Source organism: Neodiprion virginianus, chromosome 2 (assembly GCF_021901495.1).
Source record: "Neodiprion virginianus isolate iyNeoVirg1 chromosome 2, iyNeoVirg1.1, whole genome shotgun sequence".
NCBI lineage: Eukaryota > Metazoa > Arthropoda > Insecta > Hymenoptera > Diprionidae > Neodiprion > Neodiprion virginianus.
Window position 1 is genome coordinate 11,638,242 of NC_060878.1, and position 27,951 is coordinate 11,666,192.

At 37.1% G+C, this 27,951-nt stretch overlaps 4 protein-coding genes across 8 annotated transcripts; 2 read left to right on the forward strand and 2 right to left on the reverse strand.

Annotated features, from left to right (window-relative positions):
* Positions 1-4,664: 4,664 nt before the first annotated feature.
* LOC124298587 (frizzled-2) lies at positions 4,665-8,352 on the reverse strand. Its single transcript, XM_046750775.1, has 2 exons — positions 6,963-8,352; positions 4,665-5,498 (listed from the first exon to the last, which is right to left on the reverse strand). Exons 1-2 carry the CDS (start codon positions 8,134-8,136, stop codon positions 4,978-4,980), a joined length of 1,695 nt encoding a protein of 564 aa, XP_046606731.1. The 5' UTR covers positions 8,137-8,352; the 3' UTR covers positions 4,665-4,977.
* A 1,414-nt stretch (positions 8,353-9,766) lies between these two features.
* LOC124298590 (putative nuclease HARBI1) lies at positions 9,767-12,301 on the forward strand. 3 transcript variants are annotated; one of them, XM_046750783.1, is made up of 5 exons: positions 9,767-10,119; positions 10,361-10,598; positions 10,690-11,019; positions 11,298-11,442; positions 11,789-12,301. In XM_046750783.1, the coding sequence occupies exons 2-5, from the start codon at positions 10,365-10,367 to the stop codon at positions 12,211-12,213; spliced, it is 1,134 nt and encodes a 377-aa protein (XP_046606739.1). In that variant the 5' UTR covers positions 9,767-10,119; positions 10,361-10,364; the 3' UTR covers positions 12,214-12,301. The 3 variants fall into 3 exon arrangements, with proteins under 3 accessions (XP_046606739.1, XP_046606740.1, XP_046606738.1); XM_046750784.1 differs by having other exon boundaries at positions 9,767-10,115; positions 10,317-10,598; XM_046750782.1 differs by having other exon boundaries at positions 9,767-10,115.
* Positions 12,302-15,134: 2,833 nt separating this feature from the next.
* Positions 15,135-19,894, forward strand: LOC124298591 (uncharacterized). Its single transcript, XM_046750785.1, has 4 exons — positions 15,135-15,665; positions 15,836-16,336; positions 19,201-19,465; positions 19,662-19,894. Exons 1-4 carry the CDS (start codon positions 15,584-15,586, stop codon positions 19,864-19,866), a joined length of 1,053 nt encoding a protein of 350 aa, XP_046606741.1. The 5' UTR covers positions 15,135-15,583; the 3' UTR covers positions 19,867-19,894.
* LOC124298584 (transient receptor potential channel pyrexia-like) lies at positions 17,332-26,574 on the reverse strand. 3 transcript variants are annotated; one of them, XM_046750774.1, is made up of 10 exons: positions 26,257-26,574; positions 24,803-25,127; positions 24,516-24,703; positions 23,959-24,436; positions 22,862-23,884; positions 21,990-22,238; positions 20,217-21,674; positions 18,542-18,663; positions 18,238-18,328; positions 17,332-17,949 (listed from the first exon to the last, which is right to left on the reverse strand). In XM_046750774.1, exons 1-7 carry the CDS (start codon positions 26,514-26,516, stop codon positions 20,811-20,813), a joined length of 3,387 nt encoding a protein of 1,128 aa, XP_046606730.1. In that variant the 5' UTR covers positions 26,517-26,574; the 3' UTR covers positions 17,332-17,949; positions 18,238-18,328; positions 18,542-18,663; positions 20,217-20,810. The 3 variants fall into 3 exon arrangements, with proteins under 3 accessions (XP_046606730.1, XP_046606729.1, XP_046606728.1); XM_046750773.1 differs by lacking the exon at positions 17,332-17,949 and having other exon boundaries at positions 18,157-18,328; XM_046750772.1 differs by lacking the exon at positions 17,332-17,949 and having other exon boundaries at positions 18,317-18,663.
* Between the last annotated feature and the right edge of the window lie 1,377 nt (positions 26,575-27,951).

Below are 27,951 nucleotides of genomic sequence, written 5' to 3' on the forward strand. Positions count from 1 at the left end.
AGGAATTGTCAGAAAACATATATTTTCTTTACATTTTCAGTCCTGTATTATGCGAAACTATGACGGATAAATGATTAAAATCGCGCTGCAATTGCTTTGAATATTGTATATTTTTATCATTTTTAAATACATAATAATATAAACGATTGTTACGATATTGTTGTTCTTTGTAGTAAAAACGAGACACCGTACAAAAAATATTATTTAGTGGTGACAATATTCATTATACGTGTAATAACCTGACTACTGTACAATTCAAATTACTTTAGCCCCACCCAGCACACCTTCTCAAACGAATGTTACTATTACTTTACTACAAAGGGAAAAATTACGTCATTATTAAGAATTAGTTTTTAAAGTAAAAATTGAACTAACAAAGCAATAAAAATCAAATTTCAGCCTCCATGTAGATGATGCCACAAACAGTTATAATCAAATACTGGTTATACTTTTATAAAAAAAATACTGGATAAAATGAAATGAATAAAAAATATTGGATGCTAATATTTTGACGAATAAAATATGGCATTTTATCACCGGCAAAGACATTCTCCAATTCTATAACTGGGCCAATAAAAGCAAATGAAAAATAAACGATTTTCAATATTGGAATCCTTAACATAGATGTGGTTAGGGCAAGATGACATCGAATTGGGTAACCAGAAGATGGTTTCAAAGAAATTTCTCGAATACGAAAGCACAGAAAGCATCGTGCAAGCTCGTGGACTTTAAATTTAGTGGCAATGAGTCGATCTGGGGTGAAATATGCAATTTTTAAAAACCACTTTTATAATTAAATATAACACCCAGTCAATGAGGCAGATGATTTCTTCTGAATTTAAGGATCCCAATTTAACAAGAAAAGTAATTTAATATACGATCAGTATTGTCCATTCTATTTCAATGTTTTATTTCGCATATTGTTCTTATCACAACGGTGCGAAGAAAATGTTCAACCCCACTTGGCAGTGTTTATAATAGGTGCGTAACCAAATACGCAAGAGACGGGATTCATAAAGTTCTTTTGAGCCTAAGAATGTTTTCCTCTATTTTAAAAAAGGAGTATTAAAAACGTAGCGGGAATAAAAATATCTCTAATTCTGTACGTCCTTTTCTCTATAGTGATACATCATGAAAATCCGATTCGCGGGTTGGAAACCTTGAGCTTAGGAATAACATGCGTATTTAAAAAAGTAATGAAACTCATTCTCAGACTCGACAAAGCCTTAATTGCTCATTGGCCTTTTTTTAAACCACACTACGCGTGTAGTGATAAATTTCCTTACTTATCAAATAATTAAGTATACATCATTCCATCTATTTTCGGATACATATTCATATCAAGCAGAGTAACTATATTTAACAGTCAACGTACACATTGTAATATAGGTGAATGAATTTCTTTTTCAACAAATTTACGTAGAAAATGAAGTAATTCTTTTTTTATCATCAAAAAGTATGACTGTATTTTACAAATACAAGGGTAAAACAAACGACCGTTAATATTTCGGCTGATTAGCATCGCTATATTAATATTCATGATATCAAGGACTGTCGAAGTTCTTTTGTGAAGTTAGTACCTTGATTGAAAATTTTGTCCCTTACGCGATGGGAAAAATAAAAACCGAAAATTAAAGCAGCGTCGAATTAATGGAAGAAAATTAATTTCGACACGCTCTACCTTCGGTCTTCAGTGGTGTAAATTTTGAAAGAAATAAAATTAATATAATAATTAGATAAAATGTACAGAATACCTTAATACTATTAATAATTCATAATATACGTATATACATGAGAATCGCTTGACTAACCGTCCTTCTTCATATTTTGTTGAAAAAAAAAGACATTGAGAAAGTCAAACCTTGTTTACTACATAAGCATGTAATTATAGTAATATAAAAAAAGGTATGATAAAACATTACATGATAATAATTTGGTAAAAATTAGGACAAATGTATACTTCATAACATATTATTTAAATAGCAGAACATTATCTTATACTATCCAATTCAACTTGTACCATAAATCGATACAAAGTCATGTCAACACGCCATACTTAACAACGCATACGTACACACACACACCGAGCTTTATGAATCAAGAGATTTCTAAAAATAGTTGTACATAGCGTTTTAGAACAGATTCGGTGTTCAAATGACGGGGAAAAATTTTGCGCTTCGATGTGTCCCCAAAAATGAACGATGCCAAGAGAATAAAAATCGGATTAAAACCAAAGTTGGACTGGCAAAATCAAAACTAAGTGACTGTTATAGAATTTGTCACAATCTATTACAGTTCAAAAATAACTGTTTGTACTCGTTAGTTGGTGAATAAATCCAAGTGGAGGGTAAATTCCTTTTCAATTTGAAAATGCAACGAACTTTGACCTGACATGTGAACTGTTTATTAGTTATTACACCTTATGCTGTAAATCTTGGATACGATAACAGTATCGGTATGTATATTTTTATTTATATAAAGAATAAATGCCTATAATAATTTGACACAAGTTTGCGTAACATATAGCAATGATAAGTATGTATTCACGCGTGTGCGGCAACAAAAACATGCACACTTATAAAATTACGACGATTTATATTATAGAATATTCTCCGCAAGCGTTTCATAAGGATAATTTACACGACATACAGAAGCTCGATAGTTTCAATGGACGAATTGAGATTGTATGTTACGAAATAATAGTTACAGATAGTGAACAATGTAGCGACCAATGTTTAACAGGAAAGACCGAGGGAACAGCAACAGTTTTTTTCCTCAGGTGATACGAATTGTAGCGTGACTTGAATAGTAAGAGCACGTTCTTTTACTTAATTAGTCAACCTACTTCGTGAGCAAGTTAAAGAACATGCCCGAAAGTTGCGCAACTTTCTTAAATTTTCGGCAAACTTAATCACCATTTCTGGTAATTTTTCCTGCCCGTTGCCGTATTTTTAATTAGTTAAAAATATCCTCCGAAATTTTTATGCGATGAGCTCGATTATTTATGTTTACTTTTATCTTCATTTCTATTATTCGACCCAGCACGGCAGTATAATATTTATATACATGAGTATTTAAAAATATATTATGCTAAACCATAACTAGAGCTGCATCTATGTACAGGATATCCTATTGCAGCATAAGTTTTCCCATTACACTTAAAGGAAATTCTTACGTACTTGTATTAACTTATGCATAAGATCTAATTCTCTAAAAATATTTTCCGCCCAGAGAAAAAGAAGAACCATGCGTTTTTCAATAATACAAAATTTCAAATTGATCATCCAATGACAGCAATTGCAAAAAAAAAATGCAAGGAAAAAATTGACGATACTCCAAAGATTGTATTAAGAAATCTATAAAGATTCGTTAGAATCTGAAAAGGTCAGAAGAATTGGGATCCACACTATGGGTGTGAACAAAAGCAACATGGCATCGCAGTGAGCGATCAGCTGTTCGTTTCGGCCCCAGTTTAAGCAGAATCACATGGACGTTAAGAAATAGAAAAGCCCGTAAAAGCGATTACACTTTTATTTTGTCACATTGGGATGGCAGTGTAAAATATGTGTTAAAAAACTACTTTTATCATTGAATACAACTGGGTTAGCCTCTGTGGTACGTTTTCTGCCAGAAGATGGAATCTTTTGGTATTTTGGATCCCAATATAACTAAGCCTTCGATAATTAACGAATGACTAACTCTCGGCTCAAACATCACCAAGTTTTCGGTACCAAGAGCTTTATCTTTTCATGTATTAGGGCTATGCGATTATTCGATTGATCCTAGACTTCGATTAATTGGTTTTTTCCCCAATTAATCTTTATTCAACTTCATCAAGCATCCATGGTATTTACATGCTCGCTTGATCCTCCTTTGCTCTTGAATTTGGGTTTGAGCTACATCCAAGATCCAAATATCAGCATGTAACGAGATAATTGAAATAGGAGTGAAAAGTCACTCTCGAAATAGATTACGGTATTCTGTAGCAAGTCATACTTTCGACTTGTGCAAATCATTCTATAAATAAATATTGAGATTCCGGCATTTAATAATTAATTGTCATGGTTAAAATGGAATCTGTTGCCGCGATACTAAATATACAATTAATTCTAGTGAGTTTACATCTAAACAGACAATAAATGTGTTTGTTAAAGTGATTTTTATCACCTTCAACTTGTCTATAAAGACGATTTACGTTTTCGGAAAATGTTTTTTCGACAAGATCTCCAAGGAGTGAAAACGTGTATTTGAAAATATTATTCATATAATTTATCCTACGGAATTTCTATGTTTCTGTTTTTATGTCAGCAGTCAGGAAAAGTCAGATTTGTGCACAAACTAGCTTCTCGCGAGTTTCAGTCCATCAACTCTTCAAGTCTGACAATGATGGATACAAGTTACAAGTATGAAAACACTAACACTTATAAAATATGCTCCAGTAAAAAAACCTTACGGGCAAATCCTTGAAGATAAAACTTTCGCGGAATTACGATGGTGAGTTTAAATAACGTGCAATGATAAAATAACATTTTGTTAAACCTAGTGGTAAAACAAGAAAAAAATTAATCAGACTTGGTTACGTAATAGCTGCTAATTATGTCACATATTAAAGCTACCCTTGTTGTAAAAAAAAAAGTGGCACGGCAGAGAGCGATTTTGTCATTTTGTCTTGTCGAACATTATCATGAAATGCGTACAACTTACTATCGTTGTACACACTATATCAAAGAAGTAAACCTCACCAGCTTGTTATAGATATTAAAAACAAAATTGCGATGAAAAATCCTCGATATATGTATAAAAATTGACATGATTGTTGCATAGAAACCACTGGGAATGAATAAAAAAAATCTTGTTCAAACAGCAATCTTTGAATGACAGTGAAAATGAAAGTAAATGAAAATGAGAAAATATAAAACTGGTTTGATTTTGATGCAAAGTTATTATCAAGAGTCATTAATAGAAGGAAATGAATCTTCAAACATAAGCTTCGGTTCGCCGTCCCTGAATGCGGTTGAAAAATTGCCTCCAACTAGTCAGCGTCTTGCTTGACCAGACCCAAAAGCTACTGGTTATCCCGACAATCATTGCCATCAGATACTTGATCATGAAGACTTCAAATTCCGGACGACGACCAAGGTCGCGTGTTCGTTCGCCAACGGGACAAGGAATTGAGTACTTGATGCATTTTTCCGACCACCAATTGAGCATCCAATGATCGAAATAGGCTTGCTCGTAGAATAAACAAGCAATAACTATCAACGCAGGCACTGTGTAAAGCACAGAAAATATACCAATGCGAATCATTAGTTTTTCAAGCTTGTCTGTCTTAGTTCCGTCGTGTTTCATTACTGTGCGAATGCGGAACAGCGATACAAATCCTGCAAGGAGAAACGCCGTTCCCAGTACCAGATAGACGCACAACGGCGCCAACACAAAGCCTCTCAGTGCCTTGACGTTCCACAACCCCACGTAACACACTCCGGACAAGATATCCCCTGAAAAATATAACAAAAATTTAATTATTGCAGCACGACTTTAGCATTACAAAATGCCAAAATACAAATTTGTATCCCCTCACTGACACGGGCTTAGATACGGTGAATTCGATTTCTCTGTTTGGATTTTAGGATAATTTGCACTCACATTTCACGGGATGTTGTGAGAAGGTTGCATTTGTTCTGATATGCTAAAATCCACTATAAATATAAAAATAAGTGCACAAAGAAAGAATTTATTGAAACTGCCAAATGAATTTAGATAAAATGTAATAATTGTCTCAAGCTACGGAAGTTTAAAAAAATTGCTGGGCTGAATTCAATAAAACATAGTTGGAGAATTAATTAAGAGGTATATAAGAGTTGCTGAAAAAGTGAGTGTAACGAAAATGAATTTTCGCTGATTTGTGGAAAAACTTTGATATTGCTTGAAAATTTGATAAAATTTTTCATAATTCTAGCTTTTTTAAAAATATTTCTTGAACTGCATTTTAAACTAATCACAACTGATTTAAAAAACCTTTTATTAGATCTGAGCAATCCACCCCCATTTTCTATTACGTAGTACTATAAGAACATAAGCAAAATACCAGAAGTCGGGATTTCTTTAGTCTAGTGATGCAAAATATGTTCTGAACAAATATGAATTTTCTCTCTAAATTGGGCCAATTATCATCTCCAGCTCGACTTGATTAAAAATATTGAAAAAAAAAAATATGAAAATTCAAATCATTTCAAATTTTTGTTACACAAAAAATTTCCGAATGTCTACTCAATTTAGATTTGAAAATTCTCAGTTTTTTCTCTGTTTCTCTAACTTATCATCTTTACATGTCGCGTTTCGCATACTGATCCTGTTATTCATAACATAATTATCAGCTGTATAGATAAATACTGATAATTGAGTGAATGCAGCAGTGAAACAAACAACTTGAAAAAAACTTATAATTTAGCGTAGCAAGTAGGAACAATTGTGAACAACTAATTTATTTAAATTATAAATTGTGATTTATCAATTGAAAGATCTCTAGAACACCATAATTTACGAAATTTTTAAGAAGATCTGCATATATTTCCTAATAAATTTCCAGACATTTGCTTTACTTTTCTATACATACAAAAATCTTGTAACAGTTCCCAGTTTACATGGTTTTGATTGGTCAACGTGTGATTTCTAAGAATTCTTTTTTCGTTAGGAGAATAAGGAATAATATAAAATTTTTGAATGAAGCTGACGCTAGCAGCCAGGGTTCGCAGCCTGCAAACTTGCCGTTTTTATTAAATTAAAGCAGTCAGACTCAGTGATTAAAATTTTGTCACTCCTCATGTAAAGATACTAATTTCAGAAAATCTTAGAAGTGAACATTATTAAATTACCCCATTTGTAACAAGTTTAATATACTTGGCTGCTAACTTTGACTGCTAATAACAGTTGCATAGATTCCAAGGCCTATTGATACTTACCCTCGACTTTCCCCATGGCAAGAATGGTGATAGTTTTGACGGCAGGAACAGCCCAAGCAGCCAAATGAAAGTACTGCGAATGAGCCTCGATCGCTTCGTGCCCCCACTTGAGTCCAGCAGCAAGGAACCAAGTAAGAGTGAGAATGACCCACCAGATGCTGGAGGCCATGCTGAAGAAGTACAAGACCATGAAAAGCACGGTGCACAATTCGTGCTTGGTCCCCTGCGTGACGGTGGATATCGTCTCGAACCTGACATTCAGAGGCGGAGAAAAGGGTTCGCGGCAGGAAATGGAGTTGCCTGCAGCCCATCCGACGACATAGACGAGGGCGACCATCAGATAGCAAACAGAGAGGAAGATGATCGGCCTTTCGGGATATCGAAAGCGGTCCGTGTCAATGAGGAAGGTCAGAGCGGTGAAGAAGCAGGAGGCTGCGCAGACGGAGGCCCAAGTGCCAACCCAGATTCTAGAGAAGCGGCGCTCTTTCGGAGTAAAGAACATGTCGTCGCAGGGTGCGCCACAGTTCGGCTCTGTGACATCCCCTACCTTAAGACTGTAGCCAAGGTCGTGAGGAACCTGGAACTGCATAGAGCAGACAAAGCCAAAGTCTCGAGCGCCGAAGAGGTCACTGCCATCGGATGGCCGGTTATTCCAGCCAGGATGATACTCTGCTCTGGGACCTTGGGACTGCGGTTCGAGTGGTCTGGAAGGCTCGGTGGATGCAGTATTGTTGTCACCAACACAGATTTCGTCGTGACCGAAAACAGGGAACTTTGAGCACTCCAAGTTGTCCGGCCAGAGGAAGCCGAAGCGATTCATGAGTGACTCACAGCCAGCTTTTGCACTCTCACAAAGAGACCGGCAGGGCCGTATTGCCTTCTCCAATATCGTGCAGACCGGAACGTACATTGAGCACAGAAAGAATTGCAAGTCTGGGCTGCACTTTACCTTGACCAGTGGGAGGAATTGGTGTACCTCGAGACCCGCTTCTTCCTGCTTCTGGTGGCTCATCAGGTTCGGCATGATCGTTTCGTTGTACGGAATGTTCATGCACATCGGTATCGTTATCGGCTCGCATCGCCCATGATGTTCAAGGGGGTCTCGCGCGTGAAGCCCAAGACTCACGTTGACGACGTCCGCCACGATCAGGTACGCAAATAGAAGCGACAACATATTTAGACGCTTTTGCTACGGCGATCAGTAATTCGGAGTGCGAAAACCAACGACTGTGCTTAATATTTCCGTACGTCATACGCGAACATATTTCACTTTACTCCGAGCTATCAATATCGCTCACTTTATCAGATGCATTTCTTTTGTATGTACTTAATCCCGTATGCATAAGAGTTCACCATAAACAACGCAAGGATTGTAAACAGACCCTTAACTACGAGCATACACTGAGAAGGGAACGACTAGCGCTTTGCTAAAATCAGTTTACAACAGTGCATATACTACTGGAGGTAGTATACACCCAGTGGTATGCACCCATTCCAACGACCTTGCAAAAAATGCGGCCGAAGTGATGAGAGAGAGAAAGATATCCTCGGGTTTCTCCGTCTATTTCACTTTGCATTTAATTCTGTGGTAATAGAATGTCATCCGGTCTCAAATAAGAAAGTGGAAGTGGAAACTTGTATCACCCTATGGTATCACCCCGCTGCACGCGAAGCTACCTCTTGTAGTATGTGCTCTTAACGTTTACAATCAACCCTACAACGGCCGCCATATTCCCTAGAAGTTAATCGTCTTTAAACTTTTGGACACGACAGAATTTACAGTTGTGCTTGTATAATCGCTGGAAAGGACAATTGTGATTTCTATCACTTCCAAAATTTTCAAACAATTTTACTACTCGATCAGTAAAACTAGAAGATTTTTGAAAAAAAGGGTCTGAAATGAGACCAATATGGTGGGTAATGTTGCTGTCCGATGTAAGGCCGGATCGCCGGAATCCGCAGTAACGGAACAGAACGCAGACGAGATCTAGTGGATTTCTGAGTCCGTTCCGGGTTTTGAAAAATCCTGCCATCCCATGTATATACCAAAATTTCATGGAACGACGGAACGATGTAGATTCATATTTGTGCTATTCGGGTTTATTTGTCTGTTTGGATAAAGATTTTGCATCACTGTATACAATTTATTTAATTAGGTCTTATGTCAAATTAATTTTTGTACATACATTTATTTAATTATTTCATAAAATGAAAATTGACCCTCCGGAACTCTGTTCCGGAATTTGGGTACATGGAAAGCACTCACGATTAATTATCGCACTGTGTACAAACTCTTCTTTAGTATTTGTATATATACTACTCCTGCAGCGCTCGAAACAGAATGTTGTAATATGCGGATACTGGACGAATCCACCATTCCGTAAAAATAAGACGCGATAAAATTACCGGAACGCAGATTTTAGTGACTTTTCCGTCCATTCCGTTCCGACGTTGCGGATTCCGGTGATTCGGCCCTACGTGGGGCAGCACCATAAAGCAGACCTGCTTTTCAAGAATCTTTGCAAAGGATATATTAGTGAGTGGGATGCATCATGGATGTATTCGAGCTGGAAGATTGTTAAAAACGGTTAACCTAATGGGTTTTTGTGTGTTTTATGAGATTGCAGATTTAATAGCTCCCGCCGATAAAGAAGCCACCGATCGCTGATACGGCTTCTTGTGGTCGATTAAGTCTCGACTTTTTTTTTAAATGCTCCGTTATTTATATTATTTCCTTCCTCATAGATTTCAAAGAAATCAGCAAAACACAACTGCCTATATATCAGCTTTTACGGCTTCATCTGCCAGTAGCGCGATTCTGTAACTCGTTATGCTGTCGTTATGGACTCATAACGACAAGTTTCGTTATGCTACCGACCGCGTCGCTATTATAACGACAAATGCGATTCTGTACACTATTCTTAGCGAGTTTTGTCGTTATTAATAACGAAAAGTGTCGTTATGATGTCGTTACGGTGCGAGCGGATAGCGAGGCTCAGAGACCCCCTCGTTACGCTATAACGACGATTATAACGACACTTTGCACACGAGCTAGAGGAGTGGTGTGCGTTTCCCATATTTTTCTCGACTCCGAGACAGTGCTTCGAAAAGTGCTCCGAAAGTGAAAAATAATTACGACGTTTGAAATAACAAGTAAGTAAGTTGAATTTTGCAGTAATTAGGAATTATCAATGCAGATTGACTTCAGAAAAAATTGTAGAATAGATTTCATTATTTTCTAAAAAAAGAATAACATAACCTATAAATTGTAGTGTTGCTCCGAAGAACCCACAAGGTTGCTTCCACAAATATAATTATTCATTAATTTCATTAATAATTCATTTCTACTATTAAGTCTATTATTTACGCTGTTTCTTTGATTATCTTCAATCTCAAAGGATCATGGCTATCGAATACCTTGCTTGGGATGTATTCGTTCTTGAGGAAAGATTACGCCGACTCGAACGTCGTGTGGAAAGAAGGCGACTGAGAGATGCTCAGAATCCTTTTCAGCTACCACGAGAAGAGTTTCTCAGCCTTTTTCGCCTGCCTCAAGAAGCTGTGATGAATCTCGTTAATCTGTTACGTGCAGAGTTGCAGAGTGAACGGGTTATTGGGTTAAGCCCAGAAATCAAGGTAATTTTGGAATTATTGTATTTTTTCGCCTCAAAGAAATCGTGTCAGTAAACCAATGTTCTTGAAATTAACCTTTCAATATTTTTCGCAGGTGTTGGTCGCCATTCGATTTTACGCTCAAGGTTGTTATCAACGGAGTGTCGGCAACCAACAACAATTTAATATCAGCCAGTCATCAACAAGTCGTTGCCTGCATGCTGTTACCGAAGCAATCAACAGGCGCTTGCTTCGTAGATGGGTAAAATTTCCAATGACTGCCATCGATCGGCAGCAAGGAAAGGAAAAGTTTGCAACTGCTCCACAGCCATTTCCGGGTGCAATAGGCGCAATCGACTGTACGTTTGTACACATACTTGCCCCATCGGAACATGAGGAGGCATTCGTCAATCATCATGGCCGGCATTCTTTGAACGTGCAAGCAGTAAGTATGAAGAGAAGAAATATGTCTCCTTAAACATCCATGATGCAGTTCTTCCAAATAAATTCTTTAAATTTTACAATTTTGCTTCAAATTTTATCATTGAAAATGATAAAAATGACAAGAAAAATTACAAATGAGAATTTCAAGTGAAATTGCCTAATTGTGTAATTCTTGTATAAGAATTTATTATAAATTTTAAAGGAATTTCTATTTTATTCAGTGCGTAACTGAATGTAATGTTTTGTCTTTCAACTTCTTTATTATTATTCTTGTTGCAGATTGTTGATCCAGATCTCACAATATTGAACATAAATCCACGATATCCAGGTGCTCGAAATGATGCGTACATATGGAGCACATCACCTATCCGGAGGGCTATGGAATTCCATTATAATCGAGGAGAACGAAGAACTTGGCTAATTGGTAAGTTGTGATGTCATACAGTGTATTTTGCATATATCTGAATGCTGCATAAGCGGCCGAAAAATTGAAAAAAATTTATTTTCAATGACTGTGCTTAGGGTTTTGACCAAGCGGAGTTGTTGTAAAATATTGTCACTCGACTGCGCATAGGGTCTTGACCAAGCGCAGTCAGAGCCACAATACTAACACTACATCGACTGCGCTTGGTTAACACCTTAAGCGCAGTCAAAGCGAAAATATTTTTCACTGTTCAGCAAAGCAGCATGGGTTCAGTTTGAGTTTTATATACATAATATGCATATTATATTTAGTCTACTTTTTTCTAAATCAATATATTATCCATCAGGTGATGCTGGATATCCGTTGGAGCCTTGGCTGTTAACACCTCTGGCCAATTTTCCTGAAGATACGCGACAACATCAATACACACAACAACTATGTAAGGCTAGAAGCGTCGTCGAGCGGTTTTTTGGAGTTTTTAAATCTGTATGGAGATGCTTGTCATACCAGCGAGTCTTGATGTACGAACCAGCGTTCGCAGCGAAAATTGTTAATGCGTGTGCAGTACTGCACAACATGAGAGTGCAACTACGATTAAACAATCAAGATGACGAACAACTAGCACCGATAGCTCATCCCGTAGGGAATGATATTGATCCGATGGATCAAGATGAAGAATACAACAGACGAGGACCACGCGCTTTGGCTCAACGAATTCAACAACAAATTATGAGAGAAAGATTTCCCAACTTCCGTGATGCGGAAGAATAGAATACAGAATATGGAATGATGTTTATGGTTAAATTGCCAACAAGTATAATGTTTAAAGGTGATGAGAGAAATTAACGACAACAGAGCCAGGGCGACTAGGTGGTCTAGTGGAGTAAGGCTCCGATCAAGCATCTCTAGACGCCAGGTTCGATTCCTGGCTCCGTCGTTAAGTTTTCGAAATCACCAATTTTTCGAATTTACATTCTTTCAACTATAATGTTTACAATTGATTGTACATAAAGAAATATTCAATTGTGTTTTTAAAGTATAACTTTATTTTATAAAAAATATTCACCTTTTTTAACCCGAACAAAAAATAAAAACGCAAAAAATCTTTATTCTAAACTAGACCTCAATTTTTTCTTCGGTGCCTAATGCTTTATTGTTTTAAACGTTGCACACATTCCTGCAGGACTCCTGTCAAATTAATCATAATTTGGTCCCGCTCTTTTTTAGATTCGATGAGTGTGCGGAGAATCTCGTTCCTTTCTCTTTCATTCTCGTTTCTCTGCCTGTCATTCTCGGCCATCTTCTCCATTGATTTTGCAAACATCTGTGCAAAAAGAATTTGTTCAGTTATTTTCGACATTGAATTTATCGTAAAATGCCGTTTAATATGTACGATGAAGACAACTTTAAAGATATTTCAATAATAAGTACCTCCATACATGAAACTTGTCTCTCAGCCAGAGTTGCAAAGTCAGTTCGTGACTGTTCCAGCTGTGTGCTGAATCCTCGACGATCTGAAAGATTATTGAAACCAATATTAAATACATGTTTCCATATTTTGTAACAAACAAGTTACGATTTTGTGATACTTACTAGGTCTTGTGACTCTCGAGGCTCTTGCTTGTTGATTAAGGCCACTCGGGCCAGGTTCTGCCAATTCATCTGCTGGAGATGGTGTTGTTGCTGGAGGAGGTGACGGTGGTGGTGGCAATGTAGCATCTATATTTGCATCAGGTATTGAGCCTTCCTCCAAATTTGCCTCCCCGCCATCAACGTTTTCAAGAAATTCTACATCTAAAAAAACACAAAAGTCAAATGAGCGATATGACACACAATTTTTGATTTATTAATAAATAATTAATGGCATACTAAAAACCGATAACTTACTAGTGTAATCGAGAGCACCGGCCTCGACGTAGTCTCGCAAAGTTAAAACGCTGCCATCCTCGTCTAATATGCTGTCGTCTCCTTCTGCCAATAGCTCTATGGCATTTAACTGAAATGGTTTTTATAGAAACAAATGACTTTCCAAAATAATTTTTATGAGATTCGATATTTTGCTTCATCAGTGCAAAACCAATATTACCTGTTCTTCGGGAAAGGCATCAGGGCATTCCACTCCTTCCACGTAATCGAAGCCCATAATGCCCATAATTTTCTCTTCTCGTTCTGTCAGTTTTATTTGAGGGCCACCAACATTCCCTGTCCTCGAACGATTTGCTCTAATTCTCGACACTTTTTGCGACACAGTGGTCTTGTTGTCTCGCCACGTCTAGAATAAAAATTTGAAACATTTATTATGAAAAATTACAGATTATATAAAATATGCAAATTTATAAATGCGATATGAAATGATGTGTAAAAGGGTGCAAATTAAAATTTGCAAATTTATTTCTCAAGATTCTGTACGATAAATAAAGGACGTGTTCAGAACAACTCAACGTTGAGTAATGTTGAGCATCGTAACTCAGCGCTAATGTTCGCCAACCAAATTTCAATAAGCACCTTTTAAAGTAACATAATATACTCATATTAACTTACTGATTTCCATGATTTAACGTCTTTCCCTCTCTCATTTTTTCCCATCTTGTTTAGTTCTTCCGCGAGTTGCTCCCACGACGCGGCCAAATCTGATTTTGCATGAAGAGATTGAAATTTCCCTGTTGCAACGTGAGGATGTTGGATAAAATAATCAATCATAAAATCAATTTGGGCTGGCGTGGCCTTCGCCTGTCTCTTCCGTTTGTTTCTAGAGAAAATTAATCAAAATTAGTCACGGAAACATGAACGAATTAAATTTTCACATGTTCATAACCTATAAACCACACAAAACATGACATATAATTCACAACATCACACATAACATGTATTATAAACATCGTAGATTATACTAACTTCCCAACCGAATTCATGGTAACGATGCAAACAAACCAAAAACGCACTTCACTTGAATTAATGTTGATATTTGTATTCACGATGTTTACTGCACGGTGCATTTACACTGACTGTGACTGAGTGATTGTGCGCGCCTCTGTTTATACCTTCATGCGCGCCACCGCGGCACGAATTTCAACTATTTTAAGGCGAGTTTCGATAAAATTCTAGTTACTTACTAAGGATTTGTCACCATACGTCACTTCCTGTCGTTATCCATAACGACGATTCGTTATCCCATTCTGTAACGTCGAAGTGTCGCTATTCGTAGTTACGGAATCGCACCGTCGTTATGAGATTGTCGTTACACGCGGCGAAATTCGTTATCGTAACGATAGCGTTCCGAATCGTTATTCTCATAACGAGTTACAGAATCGCACTACAGGACCGTTATGATATTCTGCCCTCTGCATATGTTAAAAAGGGGAGCTTTCCAGCAACGACACAGAGCGACACAGTCGGACACAGCTGCGGAGCATGGTTGGACACCGTGTCGGATTCATTGCTGCCAATTTTTTAGTTGGAGATTTTATTTTCGACGCATGGTATTGTTTATATTTATTTATTAAATGCAATGATAATCTACACGCGTTTCACAAATGTTTTTTTTTTTCCTGGAGCGCTCAATGATCCTAGATTTTTCGTATAACGCATGAGCGTTCCAACAAGCACCAAGGCACAGTGTTCGACCGTGTAACACAGTGTCACACTGTGTCTCCTTGGTGGAAAGCTCCTAAGAATAGTGTATCTACTATTATCGACCCGACACCACAGCATCTGTTGACTGAAGATTTTTCAGTCACGCAGTAACATCTTTGCTTATTATGTGAATTATCCACAGACATTTTTAACAGTTTTTAACTCATTCTAGTCGTCATGCGCACAAGCACACGAATCAAATAAGCCGCCTAACTTCGACCAATGATATTTTGATGTATCATCGGCGCAATGATGATAATAATATCAGAACATTAGAAGTCGGACAATCGGCGTGAACGGTTGTCAAGATTCGTCGAAACGTATTCACGAAAAAACAAATCATTTAGAATTCTCAAAACGTGTTCTTTCACATTCAAGTTTTTCAATTTTCGGACTCATCAACGATTACAATTAAATATACACATTTGAATGCAATTAAACAAGTAAAGAACAGCGTTCGGCAATTTATCTACACACTTAAGTACCACGAGTGAAAGTGATCATCGGTATGGCATTGAAATTAGGAAACTGTGCAAAAGGGGGATATTTAAATATCCTACAAACGGCTTTATCGCGTCATAAACACACAGGTCTCTGTTCCGTTTCAGTATCAAATTTTGTTTTTATTGTTATTATATTTTTATTTTCCCAATGCATGGATTGCAGAAATCTGCAAATGATTGACACCTGAATCCTTAATATAATTATAAAGTTGTAAATTTAAGTGAACATAATTATCACAGTAAAACTCAATTTTCAGCTGTACTTAGTGGAGATCTAAGAAATAGCAATGAAAACAATCAGAAGAAAAGTCTGCATGCCTCTGCAGTAAAATCCTACCCATCTGCTCCCACGATACCGCTACCCCAGAACATGACCCAGATATTTGGAAACGAAACGGGTCGTTTCACTCCGGAGAGAGCACGAGATATAACGGGACCTATATTGTTCTGCCAGGCAAATGGGCCGGCAACTTGTTCCAATACTAGATCAGAAGGTCTTAGTCTTGGGGACTGCACGACCCAAGATAATTCCGAACACTCGTACACTGATTCGTATGATTGTACTGGCGCCGTGAGTCTCAATGGATCTATGCAGAGCAACGTTCCGCAGCCATTTTCCTCCGAGGGTAAATCTATGCACCTCAATATGCCCGGCGGCATATGGTCCAGGGATGATAAATACATCGCCTATGATATGCAGAACTCACACTATTCCAAGAGCAAACTCTGCTTGCAGAACAGAACTACTACTACCAAAGGTTTGTGATAAAGACACCAATGTTTAAAACTTTAATTTATAAACTTGATCACTGAATATTTCCAATTCCCAAATATTCCTAAAAAATATTCTAGCAATTTAATAGCAGCATATTAAAACCAGTTTCAATTTTTCAAAATCATTTTATGCTACTAGCAATGAATTAATACCAGGTTCTACTATCGGACAAAGTCAAGATATAAGCAGATAAAGTTTTATAAAGTACTGAATCATGGTAATAAATATGTTCTACAGCGTACAATGTGAAGTTCAAGAAAGAATGCATTCTATCATCTGAATTAAAAAATTAGGAATAGAGAACGAATCATTTAAAACGTATTCAGCAATGTTATTTTCTTCAGTGATGGTGAACACTTTACTATGTAATTGAAACTATTCAAAGGTAATTGGAATAATACATATCACGATATTAACAATTTAAGAATAGGTTTCATAATCAAAACAGTTCAATTGATAAAACTTTGGTATTTTTGATACAATTTTCATGTTTTTGGGCGTATTTTTCTTATCAATTTCATTGCCACAAATTGTCGGAAAAATATTCAAGAAGTTTTACTTTCCTGAATAGTTACCATTTCTAATCGTTGACAAATATCTGTTGTACTGTACTTGCATGAATTTGTTTTTATCCAATCTGAAATATTTGTTTGACTTTTTTCAGTCAATGTCTGTAAATCTGTATGGTGAACAAAGTACATCCAAAAACGTCAGAGGTTAATCTTTTTAAACCTTCTATTTATAAATCTGTTTCTCAAATTGTTGAGACCTCAGCTTGTGATATTGGATTTCGCTTAGATTTATTTCTGTTGTATATTAAGGTTGTTGTTTTATTCGTGTTCATCGGCTTTAGCATCAATAACATTACTGGTGATTTTTTCCACGTTTTTTTCCCTTTTCTTAACTGTTGGTTTAGATGGTAGGCCGTACCACACTGAATGACAGACACCATGCACACTGATAAATTTTTCATACTCGTTCAGGCAGGATATTCAAATTTCTCAGCTACTGTTAAGTGAAGGAAAAATTTCGGTTGCATGGTTCAAAATTACGGTCCAGCAATATGGTTTCTCACACTATCCAAATGAATGGATGTGAAATGATTTAGCTGAATAAATATGGAACGTTAACGAAACGTGCTTGTAGCAACAGATCCTAACTTGGATCTGTTTCACGTCAGTCCGCCAAAAGTCAGCATAGATATTTTCTATTACTGTATGTACATATAATTTAAAAGTAATACTTGTGATTACTTATATTTCTTCAAACACTTTCTTGGAAAATTTGATTTTCGAAACCTGTACAGTGTGTGTAAAGTGCCCCATTTCTGACCAGTGCTCGTAAATGAGGTTGGCACATGTGCACAGCTGAATAACTCAATTTTTCGCACTGTGGCATTAAACATATGTTAACTAACCCACGTTTTAAACGCTGTCAGTGGCACATTTGTTGCTCCTTGAATCAAAATGTCCTTCGTAGGTGTCGAAAAAAGTATCGTGTGTCACACGTATTGATAAGCGATATCTGACTCATGCGATTCCAGCACTTGCTTCCGGTGTGTGCCTACACTCGTCGAAAATCGCGCACTTTCCGCACCTTTAACATAATATACTACTAATTGCCCTGTAAAAACAGACTGACCACACAGGTGGAAAACCTGGAATTGTCAGGGAATTTTTAATTGGGTCATAGAAAAAACTGAAAATATCAGTTTTATATCATTGGAGTTAGAAATAATTTTTTGAGGTAACAAGTTTACTTTTTTTCGTTGAAAAAACAAATGGCTTAAGCTTTTTTTGTACATTATATTTATCATCAATTCAATTTGAATTTGAACCAAATATAGAGTTAATAAGCTGAATGATTTAGATTTTAGTGGCTTACTAGAACTGGGAAAATGTCAAGATCTTGAGTTTTAGGTCCTGGAAAACCTGGAAATGTAATGGAATTTTTTTCACAAACATTTGTGCCCATCCTGAAAAAGAAATTACAAAATATTGATAATTTTATCAAACATAGCAGGCATTCAGGATATCAAATCATTTCTATAGATTTTAATTCATCAGTTTTATTCTCTACATTGGAGTATTGTAACATATTCAGGTACATCATAAAATCAACAATGTAACAAAGACTTCGAATGGATCGTTTATACATGGTAATTGTTATACTGTATTTTACGTCATACCTCCCAGACTTGAATTACGACTTGATTTTACTTGAGCTGCTCCATGGAATATGTTACAATGTAGTCGTCCTTGATGATTATTCACTGCATTTACTCAACAACATATGCACTGAAAGCAGCCTCTGAAAATTAGCACGTTCTCTAACAACAAGTAAAAGGACGAATTCAAATGAGTAGGAAAGGATTAATACCATTTTTTTCTTTTATTACAATCTGAAACTAATACACTATCATGTACTAATCGTGTCTCCACTAATTTTTGTAAAATGATGTGATAATTGACATTTGACTTTATATCGTAAAAACGATTTTTGGCATAAATTAATATCAAACCATAGTTTACTTCTACCGGAATCGGCAGTTCTTTATTGATAGAAGCCAAAAAAAACTTCGGACAATGTTTTTTTTGTGTGAAACATTCTCTGGTCCCAAATACAAAAACAACTGTAGGAAAAAATTCTGTCCATTCTTTTTTCCAGATATATGAATTATACTTCTATTTTTGAACAGCTGATTTGTAAACGAGAAAAGTCCAAATATGCGGTTCAATAAAACCAAATATAGTCATTAAATCTGAACTTCATTATTATTATTAGTTACTTTATTCTTGTAAAATGACCGCCTCATTAAACTCAGAAGCATTTTAATGTGATATTTAGGTGCTGACATTAACATCATTGCAAGAAGTTTACTCTCCAAAAATTTATACTGTACCAAACCTGCTCACGTGATGAGCTATTCAACAGGCGCTGGTACCACACAAAATGAATCTGAAAAATCATCGAACGAATTACCTAAGACTGACGAGGAATCAAGAGCAGCAAAGCTTAAAAGAGCAGTTAAAGATTATGGAAGCACGGTTATTGTGTTCCATGTTGGCATATCATTGGCGTCTCTTGGTATCTGTTACGTAGTAATTTATAGGTTTGTTTCATATGTTTTATTGGTCTTTATTGAAAAACTGAGAGTGTTTCACGCAAGAATAATTTTTTCTTTCTTTTTTCTTGCATCATACTAAAACTACACAAAACCCATTCAAAATAATGATTATAAATTAAGGTAAATACAAGCCTTTTAGTAAACAAAGTACGATTTTGACAGAAACTATATTTTCTTTCAGTGGCGTAGATGTGCCTTCACTGATTAGTTCTCTGGGATTTGTGGACAATGAAAGGATTCAAAATATCGTATCGAATTCATCAACATTTGTTATTGCATACGCGATCCACAAATTATTCGCTCCAGCAAGGATATCAATAACTCTGGCAACCACACCGTTCTTAGTCAAATATCTGCGAAAAATTGGTATTTTGAAGAACAAATAAAGAATGCATTCATGTGAAAAACTTATAACAAACGAGAAATTCTTGTTGTCTATTTTCCTTTGCATTTTTCGCTGGAATGTCAACTCTAAATTATTCTTTTACTAATTTGGGAACGGTTTATATTAAAAGAATATTTCTCTAAAACTGATCTTTCATTTTTGTAAAATAACCCATAATTCTAGCAGTAGACCTTCCTAAGAAACCAGTAAAAACCGATTTGGATCCGACAATGACCACTTCTGAGCAGCTCTTATACAATTTCTGGTTGCTAACATAAAATCAATAATTCCTCATTGGACGTTGATTTCTATCATATCGAATCATGCAGATAGAATATTTGTGATACTTACATGATTTGTGTACAGGAAGCAAAAGAATACGATTGAAGTTCAAAATACCCAAAGATTAAAACAAGTAGATACTATAATACGCTAATCAGGTCATATTTAGTTATAGACATTTTTTCGTCCATTTGCGTCTTTTATTAACTTGATATAACAGAGAAAAAGTATAACCGCTTGTATATTTTTATTTGTTTTTTTACCAGCATATAATTCAGATAAAACCGTGCGGCTAAGACGATCAGCTGATAACCTGGTACGACGCCATATTGGTTTCGATAAAAATTGATAAATTAAGATACCAACGTCCATTGCTAACTATGGACTTAGAGCATATACCAACAATTCACATCTAGTATTGGGCACCGCTCAATTACAATTTGTAATTAATTACATTTCACTTACAAATTACACCTCTATTGATTAGTGCGATGTAAATTACAAATTACATTCGTACTTTGTAATTGGAATGTACTACAAACTGATTAATGGAATTTATTTTTAATTTTTTCCTAATTTCAAGATAAAAATGAAATTCATTATTGACTAATTAAAATTTTGCCCATCATTGCTCACAGCCAATGTTTGAAGTAAGACCGTATCTTACATTTCCTCTATGTTCACTACATGAGTTGCATTTCCTGAGAGAGCAATATTCCCATTCAATCTGTCTAACTGTCTCTGCAAAGCACTCAAGGTTTGAGCTACGTTGTCAATTATGAGTTCTGTTTTTTCCCACCTCGAAATATTGTCGTCTTTTAATTTATCAATGTATTCAGCGAGAGTTGATAAATCGGAAGTAGCTGTGGCTTCCGATTGGTCCTTGCGACCTTCGGTATTACTTTGTAGAGGCACGAGTGTTTCCTTTTGGAAAACCTTTTGAAGAATCATTTCTAAATTAGTTAACCGGTCCAGAATGTCAACCATGGTTGGTTCTGACATTTTTTGACCGGCTCTAGCGGTTTGTATGATGTCTTCTTTGATCGAAGAAGGTAACGTCTTAAAAATAGTGCGAAGTGGTCTGCCCGGATGAAGATAAAGTTTCGAATCAACGCATCTGCCCTGCTCGATTCTGATGCGCCAACTTTTCGGTAATAGGCGAAGTATCATTTTGTTGTAGACCACCAGATCCAGGCTGCATAGGAAATTGACTTGCTTAAAGAGGCGCTGAGTTTTTCCTCGTATCTCCAAGTCGTTGATGTCATTAACCGCTAAACCAACCATCAAGTTCATCAGAACGATGGCAGCTAAAACCAGGAAGGCAACGAATACCAGCCGTCCAAGTGTCAATGTCACTATGTAGTCTTCTTGTCCGGTAAAGAGATCAGAGTAATCGAATTCTGAAGTCATCATCACCATTGTCTTTACAAAACTCTGCCACGGGGAGCCAAATGGAGGTTCGCTCCGAAACTGGACCAAGAAACTGAAGGTGAAGCCAATCACAAGAAAGCCAAACGTCAATAGTACCTGTGAAGAAGACAATGGATTGTTGATGAATTGGTAGTTTCCTTTCCGATGTTTTCGGCAGGTTTATGGAAATAGTTTTTACCCGGGTTTTAACAATGTGGATCCCTACATTCCGGAGACGCCATCTGATGGCATTAAATATACCACGCTATATAACTGCCATGGGCGTCGTATTAAATTACGTGGTTTTTATCCCATTTATTTTACTTTAAATCCGTTTATCGTAACAGAATAAAAGTCTGATAGCTTGCGCGATATTTCCCGTGCATCGATATTTGCACAATAGGGATCCCAGTATCAAATGCACGTCTGTACCTTGATAACGTTCGTGGCCACTTTGGAAAACATTAGTACGTAGTAACCCCATTCTGGGAAACGAGACAGCAAAAACATAAGCTCAGTCCAAGCTAGTAGGACGGCCACGGCAGCCACGTGACGCGTCCATTCGTTAACGTTGTGATCAGCGAATACGACCAAGGTTGCAAGTATGAAGGAACCCCACTTCACCCAGGATTCAAGTTCGCGAAAGTAGATCCAAGAACGTTGCTGCCCGTGTAAGAATTCCTGAAAATGGTGAATTACTACTTGTCAAGTACTGACCAACACTTCAATTATGGTATTTTTGTCAATTTCATACATGCATTTGGATTGATTACATTATTTACTAACTTTTCATATTCTATCAACCTTTAACCACCCAACATTAAGCTTTGAGTCTAAATCCATTTTTATCATCAACTACCAACCTATTGCGGTTCCGCCCGCGAATATTTTCCAATGCTTTTTCTTGCAAAATTATTAAACAGCCATATACTCTTCCGGACTTTTTTTGTAGAGCTTAAATTAAGACCTTGAAAACTCTTGGACATAACTTTCCTCTACCTATATGATTTTAGGTAGTCTTCGCATAAGTGTGTGATCCCGTTCTTATTTGACTTACAAATATTGTTCTGTTTCAAACCTGTCCAGACATTGTAGCTATCTACCGAAAAAAAAAGAATCGAAATCGGTATAGTAGATCTGGAGTTGTAAGTTAAAATACGAACAGACTGAGAGACGTTACGTTTTCCATACTGTAGGAAAGAAGAGATATAATGCAGAATCCCTGTTTTTCGTTACCATGATACTACATTAGGTCGTAAGAATTATCGTAATTGTTGATAATTATCAATATGTTGTGAAATTACCAGAATGGCGATAGGCACAAGGCTGAAAACCAGGATATAACTGCTCATCTGTGTGTTAAGAATAACCGGCGGTTCCTCTCCTTTATCCTCGTAGTAATAAATTCCAGTGATTAGTTGTGTCGTAGCAACGACAAACACTGCGTAAAGTGCTAGATTGATCATAAAAAAAGGGCTGAGAGTCCGCCATTTCAGGTACAAGAAACTTTCAATCAGGGGATGAATGAGTAGGCGTTTTTGGTTGAATTGGTTCCCGCTGTTAATGAGGGCATTGACAACTCTCATCTGCTCCATATTTATGCCGCGAGGTGTTAATATACTGTAATCAAGAGTGATTAGACAATTGGGCTCATTGATTGTGTACTCGTTGATAGTGATGGCAGCGTCGAATACCGATTCGAGAAATTCGACGGGCCTAGGAACGTTGTAAACGAGGAAATCCATCGCAGACATACTTTTGCGGTCAACGTCTTTTGTTACGACGGACAAATCGGCGCCGGCATCTAACAGCAATTTAATGCTCTCTCTGCTGCTGTGATAGCACGCCACATGCAGCGGTAGCCACCCGTGATTGTCCTGTACGTCAATAATGTCAGTTTCACGACTTAGTAGGGCGGCCACGACTTCATAGTGATTCTGTGTCGTTGCTAGGTGTAAAGGGGTCGCCTTGGTGTGTGGATTCTCCGTCGTTGTAGATAGGATGTCCGCACCGGCTTCAAGAAGAATTCTCACGCATTCAGCGTGTCCGAAATACGCAGCCATGTGCAAAGGCGTCATTCCGGACATCGCCAACTTGTCTCTGGCATTAATCATCAATTTCGTCGTCGAAGGATCTCTGTCAAGCAGGAGTTGAAGAATGTCGGCAAAGCCGTGCTCGGCTGCACGATGAAACACAGTTACTCCACCGCGCAATTTGTGCTGAACACTCGCGCCGGCGTCGAGAATCTCTTTAACACAATCAACTCTGCCACTAGCGATCGCGCAATATAAAGGAGTTTCTCCCGACTGGTTTTCCACCTCGATTATCTATGTAACAGAACAACGGGTATTATCGCGCATGTTCAAAAAATTTTTTGAAGCGAGTGGAAGAGTAAATCTACCGTTTGCGAGTCCGGAATGCTTAGCAGTTCTTGAATCATCTCCAAGTTACCGCTTGCAGCTGACAAGTGCAAAGCTGTGTATCCATTGCTCGAGGTGGTCGTAACGTCTGCACCAGCTTCTAGGATGATGCTCACCCCTGGAATCCAATTTTCACGCATTGCCAATTGCAGAGGAGTCAGTCCAACGGAATTTACAGGATCAAGGTAATTCGGTGAGTCTTCACTGTTGACTATGCTCATTAGCAGCTTCAACGGTTCCACTGCTTTCTTCATGATAGCCAAATGCATCGGAGTGTCTCCAACCGCGTTCCATATAGAGCGAGGGAAATTCGCATTCAGAAGGACTGTTATCGCGTCCAAGGAACCCAACTCAACAGCTGTATGCAATGGCGTCACGATGTGACTTTGGTCCTGATATTCCGAAGAGAGGTAATGCCGGCTGCCAGCAGCTATCAATGATGCGATTACGGCTGGATACCTGAATCGTTGATGAGATTGTCTCGACTAGACTCCAGTGATCAAATACACAAGTCATAATCAATGTGTTATATACCTACCTGAATTCCACGTCGCCCTCTTCACGGTGGTCGATTAAATTTTCGCCTACTACATCAAGTGGCCTCATACCTCGACTGTCAACTTTATTGAACTCAGCTCCAGCCGCCAGAAGATGTTGCACACAGATCATCTCTGTCCGTTTACAAGCTACGTGAAGAGGTGAACTCCCGAATTCTAAGACCGGTAGCTAAAAATTGAGATTATCGCACTACCGTGTTTTGAAAACGGTATGCCTAAAGCTCTGACGAACTGTACTGTTTGGACGTGTTTATCGAGAACTACTCACCATGTCAATCACCGACTGATGATCGTGGTCCCAAGAGTCGATCCACTCTAACCGAATTTTGTCTTTTATTTCGATTTTTTCTGTTGCTATGTTTACCAGTTCTGGGGCATGATCGAGAAGAAGCTTTACACAATCCGGATTGCCTTCCCAAGCGGCGAGATGCAAAGGTGTTCGTCCCATTGCGTCACGCGTTCCTTCTAGTTGGGCACCATTCTTGAGCAGAGTTCGCAAAATATCGGTATGTCCTAAAAAGCTCGCTATGTGACAACTCGAAATCCGATGTGGCTTGCATGTCGCGTTTGCACTGGCATCATGCTGGAGACCACTAAAAATTATGAATTTTAAGTTACATCAGAAAATGCACAATGCAAAAGATAGAAAAAAGAAAGAGAGTTGCATACATTCTACCCGATTTATGAGAATTGGGTCACAAACAAAACCAAAGAGATGATCAATCATCCAGATAATTTACTGACAGCGATAAATGTGTATCAACATGGGAAGTTTACGTGCAAAGTATTTCGAGTATTAATGATGATCCCCTCCATTACAGTGTGATCACTGAACCGAATAAACAGCCCAGCAATTGGAAAAAATTTTAAATAATAGAAAAGAATAGAAAATTTGAAACCGACTGAATCTGTTTTTTGGTCCCAAAATTACTGTTTGGATGTCTAGCTGAATCTTCCTATAGGAATAAGTGGCTAGCGATTACAAGGGATTGATAGGAATTATTAAAATTTTTAAAATCAATTAATTATAATATTGAGTGTAATTCGAAGTGTTTAGAAAATTATATTCCAAGGTACAACTAGAACGTTTTGAAATACGTCCATGCGATCACATCTACTAGGACGGCTCAGTACAAAAATTACTGTTAAATAACACCCGAGTAAAATAACTCTGTTTAGTATAATACCCGCGTACTATAAGTACGTGTCGAATAATGCTGTATCGAATAAAATCGTGTGTTATACGTTTCTGTGGAAAATACTCTGAGGCGAAAAGGTACCCACTCACCATTGACAGATTTACACGAATTCAAATCGTTATAGGATTCGAACAGAAACAACTGAATAGAAATTGAATTGTTTGAGGCGTATTGACTTTGTTCCAGATTAATTTCAATTTTTTCAAATGAATCGAATAGGAATTATGGATAGAAACGAAACTGTGCGTTACACATTGGATCAAATTGAAATTGCGGTACAATTCAAACATAAGAAAGTATGAAGAACCTGCAGCTGTAGACACATATTCAAACAATAGAACAATCAATTCGGATGGATTTTCGCACAACGCAATACGTCTTTTTGAAAATTTTGGATTAGTAGCTAACGGCATTAAAATAAACCCGGTTCAATACTTTTTATTTTTTCTTCGTTTACCGAGGAAGGCTGCGTAATTTCAAGATAAATTCGAAATAGCGGAACCAAAATTAACATATACCGAACCGTTCAACCTCCGCCAAATTTCCATCAACAACCGCTTGAAGGAGTTCCGTATTCAGTCGCATAAGACGGCGATCCATTCTCCGTTTGGCATTTTGATGTTCTGGAAGCGTTTCCGATGACCCCATCGGCGAGGGAGACATCGGATAGTTTGGAGTTGACGGTACAGCCAACGTGACCATTAACGGAGGTAACGCAACTCGCATTTCATCGTCAGGATCCGGTTCCCCGGTAGGCAAACTGTTGTAGCCATACTTCGACATCTTTTATGTATAGACGAAGACACGGGGAAACTCGTAAAAATCGACTACCTGAATACTGACACACTGCAACAACTGTTTTACACTTAAATATTAAGACACATATATTCTGTAACCGGATTCACCTTCGGTCAGTACTAAAATGAATCGATGTTGACAGTACGTATTTTCAAATACGCTGGAATTATATTTTTTTACAGTTATACCTGACACACTGATCGACTAAAGATTACGATAACCGTACATACTTGAGGCGGTTACCAGTATAGGCCTCTAGTCTAGTGATTCATAATCTTTAAAATGGACTAGATGCAGTATCTCCTAATCGCTATCAGGCTGTTTACACCAACGTCATGACAGCTCGTAGAATCTTTGTCGCTTTAATTACATCTAAGTGATTCTAAGCTGATATACTCAAATATCGCTGAAATGGTTCTCAGTGATCGGTGGATCAAATTGATTTTAAATCCTTTTAAGGTAATTGACTAATAGCGGATCCTTAATCTTGCATATCGTTAAGTTTTTATGCGATGTACTATAGACCTTCGGACTGATTCTCTCGATACCTGAGTTGTAAAAGAGATATAGTGAACGTTTACGATAATGATTTTGTGTATAATTTTTTTGGCTATAGGTATATTTTTCAAAAACCTGATGTTCACCATTGAAATAGAATATATATATATATATATATATATATATAAAGAATCATATAGATATAGGAATCTGGAATCATGATAAATAAATTAGCTCAGTCTCCGTTACTTGCTATACGACACTGTGAAATACCTGAATTTTTCAATGAAAACTTTGGATTGGTTTCGCGGAAACTTATCCCTCTCTCGGAGAAGTGTAACTATCGATGAGGCAACTATACTTTTTACTTTGTACAAATCTACAAGTTTTCCATGACAAATATCACCATCGATTTGAAATCCAACATTTTTCCAGAAAAATGAAATAGTTCACGACTTGTGAAAAATCATCACGTTCTCATTTGAAAAAATCATTATTCTGACAATGGTAAATATTCGTTTATAAACAGCAGTGTTGATAGTAGTGAAAATTGTATGATTCTTATAAAATGAACTATAGTTTGCTGGGAAGAAACCTTTTACATATTCATAAAAACTATTTTATTTTTTATAGCAAACACATCTCCCACTACGGGCAGCCATCATTGTTGATCCCTTTGCGCACTGTATTTAAAATATAAATTCGTATACATCAGCGCGAATGTAAAGAAATGTTTGAAATACAAATTGTTGATCGCTCATAAAATAATTTTAGAGCAATTCTCGATTATGCAGGTTACATTATTTGAAGGTGTAAATAGGGTTTGGATAGAAATATACATGCACGCTATTAATGCTGTATTGATTGTTTATTATGAAGATAACATTTTCAAACAATAATTGTCAATTGGTGGAATACTTTG

What these genes read in the sequence shown, in the direction of transcription:
- LOC124298584 (XM_046750774.1), bottom strand. Translation starts at nt 26,516, where the DNA reads ATGTCGAAGTATGGCTACAACAGTTTGCCTACCGGGGAACCGGATCCT. An exon ending in ATCAGTCGGTGATTGACATG is followed by an intron (nt 24,704 to 24,802) that starts GTGAGTAGTTCT and finishes CTCAATTTTTAG; the next exon opens with CTACCGGTCTTAGAATTCGG. An exon ending in TTGTGCCTATCGCCATTCTG is followed by an intron (nt 22,239 to 22,861) that starts GTAATTTCACAA and finishes CACCATTTTCAG; the next exon opens with GAATTCTTACACGGGCAGCA.
- LOC124298587 (XM_046750775.1), bottom strand. Translation starts at nt 8,136, where the DNA reads ATGTTGTCGCTTCTATTTGCGTACCTGATCGTGGCGGACGTCGTCAAC. An exon ending in TGCCATGGGGAAAGTCGAGG is followed by an intron (nt 5,499 to 6,962) that starts GTAAGTATCAAT and finishes TATATTTTTCAG; the next exon opens with GGGATATCTTGTCCGGAGTG.
- LOC124298591 (XM_046750785.1), top strand. Translation starts at nt 15,584, where the DNA reads ATGGCATTGAAATTAGGAAACTGTGCAAAAGGGGGATATTTAAATATC. An exon ending in CAGAACTACTACTACCAAAG is followed by an intron (nt 16,337 to 19,200) that starts GTTTGTGATAAA and finishes TGTGATATTTAG; the next exon opens with GTGCTGACATTAACATCATT. An exon ending in TGTTACGTAGTAATTTATAG is followed by an intron (nt 19,466 to 19,661) that starts GTTTGTTTCATA and finishes ATTTTCTTTCAG; the next exon opens with TGGCGTAGATGTGCCTTCAC.
- LOC124298590 (XM_046750783.1), top strand. Translation starts at nt 10,365, where the DNA reads ATGGCTATCGAATACCTTGCTTGGGATGTATTCGTTCTTGAGGAAAGA. An exon ending in ATTCTTTGAACGTGCAAGCA is followed by an intron (nt 11,020 to 11,297) that starts GTAAGTATGAAG and finishes TTCTTGTTGCAG; the next exon opens with ATTGTTGATCCAGATCTCAC. An exon ending in ACGAAGAACTTGGCTAATTG is followed by an intron (nt 11,443 to 11,788) that starts GTAAGTTGTGAT and finishes ATTATCCATCAG; the next exon opens with GTGATGCTGGATATCCGTTG.